Source organism: Lampetra planeri, chromosome 1, assembly GCF_965212315.1.
Source record: "Lampetra planeri chromosome 1, kcLamPlan1.2.h2, whole genome shotgun sequence".
Taxonomy (NCBI): Eukaryota; Metazoa; Chordata; class Hyperoartia; order Petromyzontiformes; family Petromyzontidae; genus Lampetra; species Lampetra planeri.
In genome coordinates this window covers 1220053-1228694 of record NC_136107.1, presented here as the reverse complement: position 1 = coordinate 1228694, position 8642 = coordinate 1220053, and the positions used below count along the sequence as shown (strand labels likewise).

The following is an 8642-nucleotide window of genomic DNA, read 5'->3' as shown; positions in this document are numbered from 1 at the left end:
AAAAACATTTTTTTCTGGCCTGGACGTTTGCAGCTGTTTTAGACTAATTTCAGGGTGCTGATTCCCAATCTGATCTCAGATTTGCTCTATCACATAATTTTTATGCTATCGGCATACCCCATTTTCATTGATTTTACTCGAAATTAACTCTGTCACTTATGATTGTAAGTTGTTGCGAGTCAGTGACTGCTTTAGTGTTAAAATATGGTGCTGTATTTTTAGGATAGTGTGTTTATAATATCATTTTATGTAGATATCCACATTTATTTAATATTTTTCTTCTGCAGTTTTTATTGAAAATGCAATATTTGATATCTCAAAAACCTGATGTGATAGACAAAAACTGATGCCAGATTTGGAATCGGCACCCCAAAATTACCTTACAAACCGTTGGAATACCTTATGCCAGAAAAAGTGTGACCAGTGTTATCGCAAATGCCCGATGAGTCCCACCCAACAACTTCTCCACCTGGCGGCAGAACGACAGACGGACTTGGGCTTATCCTGTCGGACAAGGTGGTGTGCCTGTGTCCCCTGTGGCGTGGGCAGCTTCTCTATGCCCTCCCTCAGGCGAGTGACGTCTTGATCCTGCTGGGGTCAATGGTGTCAACCACTGAGGTGGCTCCTTGGTCCAGGCTGTTGAGCGGCGGTGGTGGTTCACCAGCCCAGGGGTTTTCCGTCCCTGTCCAGGGCCTTTTGATGAAGCCGCGCAGGCAGTCGACATACCGGGTGGGTGGTGGCCATTGAGCCAGCTTTGTGTGCTGCTGCTCTGAGATGAGCGTGGATCCGGTATCCTGCTCCGGTGCCTGCGATTTACTCAACACCCCATGGAGGCGTTCACGGTAGGGTGCTTCACTGCGTCCATGAGTGTCCACCTGTCGGCAATTTCAGCCTTCCACGACCCATTCCGGGGGTCTTCTACGGAGGGATGGCCCTGGATCGCCCCAAGGTGTGCGCTGTCGGTCGTGACCTGGGATCACGTTTGGTCCTCCACTGCCTCGTGTGGCCTCCATTGGAGACTTTGCCCACTGTGTGTACGTGCGCTGGCTCACGCTCGAGGTCACCATCCTGTTCTGGCTGTCACGTCAACCAGGTGGGTTGGTGAGCTGCAAGTTCTCCTCGTTGGCAAACCTCTTACCAGAACGAGGTGGTGTTGTGGCTCTCTCCTCGGGATGAGAGAGAGCGACCCGGAGATGGATTTTAAGGGGGGGGGGGTGGGGGAGTAGGCGGAGGCCTAGTGTGAGTGCAGGCATGCTGAAGCCTCTACAAAGTTGAACCCTGGCAGGAACCAATGACACAAGATACTGCCTTGTGCAAGAATAAAAATCAACTTTTCAGGGGCTCGTGCTTATTTTTCACAATTCCACAATCCGGCAGGGTCGCTCTTTCTCCGCTAGGGGGCGGGTTTCCACCACCTCGGGGGCACGCTGCTCACCAGTCAGCTGAATAAAAACAAGTATTCTCCAAATAACCAAGCCCACTCTTTTTGTCGACTGTCGCACACCTGTCAACCCATACGCTTTACACGTGTTCTGCTTGTACAGGGAAATTGCGTTTCAGCTCCATATGGCGTACAGCCGATTTCAATACGGGCAAAGCAAAAATAAAGTTTCTCCCTTGTGATGGGACTTTGTAGGATCAACGTTGTGATTTATAAGGGCAGGGGGTGACCAATAAGGTCTGAATTTGTCTGTGATAGGGTAGGGCACTGATACGGGCTTGACAGGTATGATATCGCCATGTTTAGTGTTGGTGCACGAAAATCAAGACCACTGCTCGCCATCCCACTGAGATTACTTACACACAGGTGGCAATATTGCGTTTGGCAGTCGTGCACAAGCACAGTTAATACAAAGGGAAAAAAACTCGTACACAATAGGCAACGTTTTGGGCAATAGGGATTAACAGCACTTTTTTTTTACTTTGAGACAGTGATATATTATCGGGGCATTTGCTTCTGATGCCATTCGTGTAATTTGTGCGATGTAAGCCGTTGTTTCGTGTACGTGTCTCATCGCCGAAACTTGGCGCTTATCTTCCCCAAGCACATTCGAAATGTCTCCTGCACGGTATCCATGCTGCAACCTGCGAAAGGCTTTTGGTGGGTGGAGGGGGGGGCACGGGAATTGTCTGGGGGGGTGGCCACAGCTGCGGGTTGCCAGATTCATCGTTCAGTGTGTGAGCCGCTCCACCACTGTTCCACCTCCCTGGTGTAATTGACATTAATGTCACCTTTTGTTTTTGTGAGTGCATTGCAGCAGTGACAACAAAACATTCGAACGTTTTTTTAAATATGTTTTTTTTATTTCCTGCTTATTTAAGCAAAGCACGGGTTTACATGGAGTAGAGCTCATGGCACTATTTAAGAACAGCTTTCATTTACACATTTTGTACAGTTAAAGTTTGCTATTTTTATTATAAAGTACAAAATATAAACTATATGATATATAATATGAAGCCTTAAGATCATAAATATAAATCAATTTTAAGTGTCATGATTTTTAATGTAAAGGAGATATATACTGTTAGCAGTTTGCTAATAACACTGATTAATCCAGTGAGTACATGACACGAGTTGACGCGTCAGGAGCATAGCCAAAAAAACGGGTAAAAAAATTCTCAACACGCGTCCGCTTGGCTTGGGGCAGAACGGGGTGTTAAACACCACACAGAGTCCCTTTGATAAGAGCTTTTTGGGTGAGATCGCGTAAATATGTGTGTCGTTAAAACCCGCCATCACCCGACAGCCAACTGATGAAGCTAGTTACTGGCGAAACGTCGTACTCTGTTTGTAAATGTTGTGGCTTGGCTCTCCAACACACCGGTGTGCTGCACTAGTGACGAATTGGCACATTCTGTTTACGTGACAACCCTTACTAGTTGGCTGTGTCGTGTGGTGGCGGGTTTTAACGACACAACTTTTTACATTGACGCGATCGAACCCAAAAACCTCTAGTGGATCATATTGGTCGCGAAAGCCTCCTACGTGTTAAACAGAGAGTCCCTTTGCTTCCCCCAAACACAACACACTTTGCTTCTGCAATGGAGACCTCTGCATACATTCGTGCGCACAGGTGGCAGCAGCCGCGAGCCTCTGTGGCTATGCCCCTGGGCGAGATATTTTATCAGAGGCAGCGAGTCCGGGGAGAGTTACACGGTCACCACGTCCACAACGCCATTAAACCAAGTACATTTTTTTTTTTAAACCTAAACGTTAAATTAATATCACTGGCTCATGGGCATCTCTGCATCATCGTTTATTTCTCTCCACCCTTTTAAGTTGCTTCGTTATTTTATTATTGAGAGCGCTAATGAAACACTTCAAATTACATTTAGACAATTTTAAGATCAATTGTAAAAAGGGAGCCAGATTTTGTGCACAACATTCACATTGTTCGTCCACCCTCTTGCCCCCCTGCTGCAAATGAGATTGGTATTTGCGATTTATTCTTGAAAGGAACGACATCACGCATGCTTGTCATCGTGTCAAATCCATTGTCGTAACCTTCTGAAAACATTCTCCACGCATTTCATTGTTACCACGCTTGTGCAAAGGTTACACTCTACAAGCGCGGAATTTGTTACGAGGTTGTATTTGATATTCGAATCCTCTACGGTTGCTGAGTAATGTCATGTGTTCATGCGTTTTATATATAGGATGGATATAATGTGGCGTGTTTATATTAGCCACGAACACTGAACAACACTCTTAGCGTCGGAGGGACACAGCCGCTGTGTATTGGACAAAAGCAGTCGGTGTTTTCGGTGTAAGGTTAGCGGTGTTCACGCAGACTACCCACCCGTTTGCTTCGAGGTGCAGGCATCCTGTCGGTAACAAAACACCGCAGCATTACTTCTTGGTCAACCCACCCCTGTGCGTCTCGCACAGCATCGACAAACGTGCAGACTGCCAATTTGGTGCATCGCTTCGTACAGAAACGACGCGAAACCTCCGGCAGATCATGACATTTTGATTGGGATGGGGTTTCAGATGTGAAATTGCATTTCAACAAGGACAATTTCAGATCCCTTTGCGAGGTAATTTGCATTATGTGCTTGTTACATAACGTCAACGAACTGACATTTGAACTCCTTCCTGCCTTTTGCGCGACCAAAAGCGACCTCGCCCGATGCGAGGTGACGCCACCACGTGGTGGCGAACGGGGGTGGGGGGACGTGACGTCACAGGGAGTGGCACCACTCCTTGTGACGTCACGCCTTCGGATTCCATGCGAAAACAAAACGCGTTTGAATAATCGGGAATTGGGAACGCGTCCCTCGTGGTTACGAACTGCGGATTGTTTCCCAGGTAACCATCGTGATACGCTCATGTTCATGCCATATTACATCCGAAATGTTTACGTTTTACTTTTTTTTTTCAGCGATAACAAAAACGTGTACGTAGAATATAAGTAAATTATTAATGAGACCGCATTTTATGAATCGTAAAATAAAACTAAAATATTTACAACAAATAATCGTCGGTTCTGTCCCGCCCAGTGTGTTCACCTCGCTCACCTCCCTTATCCATTATTCACACAAGGTAACAAAAATATCCGTTTGAATTTTAGAAAAAAGGTGCCCAAATAACCTGCAATGGGCTGAACAAGAAAATCTAAACCTATGGTAACCTACTATGCCCTCTGCTTTGCGAAAGCCTGTGCCACGTGTACAACACGGAGGTGCATGTTATTTTCAGAATAATATTCGGACTGGTTATGGATTGACATGACTCCTGCGTTGTTTAGCTCTCACCTGGGCTGACTTCTCAATGGGGTGACCTAAGGTGACTGAATACGTCCACCTAAAACCAGTACGATTTTTAATTTCAAAGCAAAGCAAAAAAAAAGTTTGCACTTTGGCTATGAACAGATTATACACAATTTATGAGAAGCTTTCAGTGTTACAGGAAAGCGTAATAAATATATTTTGAAGAGATAAAAAATACTTCTACCTTTTTTACTAACATGCACACATTTCAAATGTCTAGAAGTTAAAATCACAAACAAATACATGATCATAAAGCTAAATAAACTACAGTTTTGTACAAAAAAAATTATTCGGAATAACAACGACAACTCAAATGGAATGCCGGCAAAAAATATAACTTTCAAAATGCAGGTTTTCGAGAATGCAACGAGCATTCCCTATCAATTTATGTTTCGTCGACTCGTGAAAATGGTTTCCCTTTGACAGTTGCATTGGTCACGGAGTATGGTTTAATCTCATATCGTTATAATGCAAGTGCTTAATTTATCAAACATCCGTGATTTGGTGTGTGGCTGCTTAGTCCAACCATGGTGAGGCTGTGTGATCTGGAATTGTCTTTTCCCGTAAAAAAAATTTTTGATAAGAGCCACATCACGTGGTGCAGTGCTTTATCAACATTATCTTTAAATTTTTTGCAGGTTACTGCATGACAGGCTGACCCTTTTACACATAAATCATTAAATACACAAGATAATTGAATAACAAACAACCGTACTGTTGAAGCTCTTGACATTAATTTGGCAAAGTGCTGACCGTTTTATATATTTCTACCTTGCACATATTTCATTTGCTGTATTTCCAAGCGTGCCAAAAGCGGATTACAATTTTAGTGTCTCATTAATGAGCAGCAGCAGCAGCAGCCGAGCTAGCTGCTGCTTCGTGATGCAGCAAGATGTAGGGAAATCTCAAACAAGTGCCTCGAGTAAAAGCTTTCGTTTAGTTCAGGTCATTGCTTTTTTTTGTGTCTGCACAAACGTTTGTGAAAGCCTGTGCCACGTGTACAACACGGAGGTACATGTTATTTCTGAATAATATTCGGACTAGTTATGGATTGACATAACCAATTAAGCAAACCGCCTAATCCCAGCATTTTAATACATGTTTTGGCAGTGTGGTCCTGTTTGTGAGTGGCACCAATCGGCAGTCTAGTGACGAATCGAGCCAAGTGGGCTGGTGTCACGAGGGACTCTTCACGGGGTCGGCGCTGGCTTCGTGGACACGTTCTGTGACCCGAGCATGACCTTTGTGACAAAGTTGACGATCGCGCCGGCTGGCTGCTCTGGCTCCAACTCGGCAAAGAGATGGCAAAGGTTGTCCGTCGTGCTCGCCTGTTTCTTTGCCACAAATCCGAAGATGCTGAAAATAATTGGGGGGGGGAACATAAACACGTTACTCGGATTACATTTTACAAAGGATAATAATTAAGAGCAGTTATTAATTCAAATAATTGTATAGTCTGTCCACTTCATGTTGTCATGTGGCCTTGTTCAGAGTTTGAAGTTGGCACAATCGTATTGATGATGAGCACTCAAGTGTGTGAATGTGGCTGTAATATTGATGCACAGGACTTAATGCTGAAACATTAATTTTAACAGAACACAAGTTGAAGTAAAGCATTTGAACAACTAACAACACATGCATGAAAAGCCAAACCAAAATTAAAAACAAACCGCTGAAATAAGCAGTAACATCCAGCACACATTGATAATGGATGCTGTCACATTTGTCAATCTACTGTAGGCCGTTAAATCAGGATGCCCTTTAGGTGAACAATCTTGGAAGGCGTTCGCGCAATTTTACGTACTTTGCAGAGTTGCTTCCATTGTTCTGCCACCTAGAGGCGAGTGAGAAAAACGTCGATATAATTATTTGGCAAATAAACACCGAGTCCAAACGAAGTGCCATGTGGAGAGACATGTTTAGTTTTGTTTTAAATACGTTTAATTTTGCTCGTATTCAAAGATTGAAAACACAGCTGCATGAGTTCCTATTAACAAGAACAAAATGTTTTTGTACCAAAAATAAACGGTCACTCGTGCGACCGAGCTTTTAGCGCTAACCTGCCGGCTAACACCGATAACGTAGAGGCTTCGGCCGTCTCTACATTAAATGGATAATGCTCAACAACAACAGCATCACTTCGTACCAATACTGTGGTTCAAGTGAATACATAAAGCAGTTGTTTTTCTCTTAATGATAATTTCCTATTTGATTTATGTTAAACCACTAGAGGAAACACACAAGCTGAAATGCAGTCTAGATATATTCACACCTGTATTACAAGCAAACAACGAGCGAACGTACTTTCTTTCTTGAGGGTCCAGGTCACAGAAGGTCACTGTGATGGATGGGTAGTGCCTCCTGAAAAAGAGCCTGCAGGAACACAAAGCAACACGCATTAGCCGCTGCTAATCACCAGTGATAAACACAACAATGCAGCATCGCCGATTTCCTGCAACAAAGTTAAGTAACGTGGGCCACTTCATACCGCCCTGCGAGATAAAACCCAGCTGATTGTAATCATGCTAAGTATGAGGAACCTCTCAACGGATGCGGTATACTCGGCAGAGCTTGTGCTGCGTTTCGTCAGATTGCGTGCTGTGTCCTGTAATCTATAATTACTTTTTTACCATGTTTATCCAGGAAGTGAGTCTCCGGACTTTTTCAAGAGCCAAGTTTTCGCAATAGGTGGCAATGTTGCTTTGTGTAATCGCAATGTGAAATTTTCAGGTAATTTGCCAGCATTTGACTCTTTAGCCAATTCCAGTTACATTGTATGGTGGGGGGGGGGGTGTGGGGGGGTTAGCTATGGGTTAAAACCAGAGGACATGGACAGAAACCAATGCAGAACAGGGGAAGGACTAAACAAACTTCACGCAAAAAGGCACCCGAGTGAGAAATCGAACCCAGGTCCCTTCTTGCCATGAGACGGCTACCACCGGCACTACCTCGCTGCTCCGAGCTTAGGACCCGCAATGGTTTTGTCCGCATTCATGTTTTTCGACCAAACGCTCGGGAAATAGCCGCTTACTTGCGCTGATTGTCGGTCAGGGTGATTCCCTGCGCCGACACCTTGAAGTGCACCGCGGTGGCGGCCGGTGTAGCGGCGCTGGCCTCCAGCACCTCCCCGACGGCCTTGGCGATGGCCTGCGGCCCCGTCAGAGACTCCATTTCCACCGAGCCCAAGAACAGCACGTTGCATGCTGGAGGAAGAAGAGGGGGGGGGGGAGAGGAATGCATGCTAAGAGCTCATTCTCTTGAGACAGATTGCAAATTATTATACGTTTTAGTAAATGCCCTCCCTCTAGAAGGAGCTATGGCACAGTGGTTAGCGCACTGTTAACCCGGCATCTTGAGGTCATTATCTGGACACTGTGACATCCACGATGAGACATATCTGGAGCAGTCGTGGTCCCTCCCCCACACCGACCCAGCGTAGTGAAGTATAGTCAAACAATTCTCACGACCAACGTGGCATGTGGAAGCCTTCACCCAGAAGTGAATTGACAAAAGGGCTGAACATTCCTTTATGCTCTATAATTCACAACGCCTGCTAGACGATAAAAAAAAGTTTGTGTTGTATTTTAAAACCAACATTTATATATGTGTGTGTGTGAGACTGCTCCTCCAATGCAGTTGCGTGCTTTCTGTGAAAGCGTGGCCTTGTAGTTGGCTACACGGCGGAGCGGCCACCTACCGGCTCCTTGCTTCAGTAATTCTGATGCCGAATTCGCCGTGTTGGCTTCACTGCTGTCCGTTTCGGAGCACTCCATCGGATCTAAAACAGGAGGAAAGCATCGGGTAAATGACGACCCAGCGATTCGGTGCCGCTGCTGTTGAAGAGAAAATCTTGCCATCAGTACTTGGAGCGC

The 8642-nt window shown here is 45.1% G+C and overlaps 1 protein-coding gene across 9 annotated transcripts in view; it reads right to left on the bottom strand.

Annotated features, from left to right (window-relative positions):
- Positions 1–2282: 2282 nt before the first annotated feature.
- Positions 2283–8642, bottom strand: part of LOC144722472 (tensin-3-like) — a 144308-nt gene continuing 137948 nt past the window's right edge. For all 9 annotated transcript variants that reach the window (XM_078600876.1, XM_078600792.1, XM_078600728.1 and 6 more), the window contains 5 exons: positions 8468–8548; positions 7802–7973; positions 7075–7143; positions 6575–6604; positions 2283–6126 (listed from right to left, as the gene is read on the bottom strand). In XM_078600876.1, coding sequence (XP_078457002.1) covers positions 5961–6126; positions 6575–6604; positions 7075–7143; positions 7802–7973; positions 8468–8548 — 518 coding nt within the window. In that variant the 3' untranslated portion in view covers positions 2283–5960. The remainder of the gene's footprint in view (positions 6127–6574; positions 6605–7074; positions 7144–7801; positions 7974–8467; positions 8549–8642) is intronic.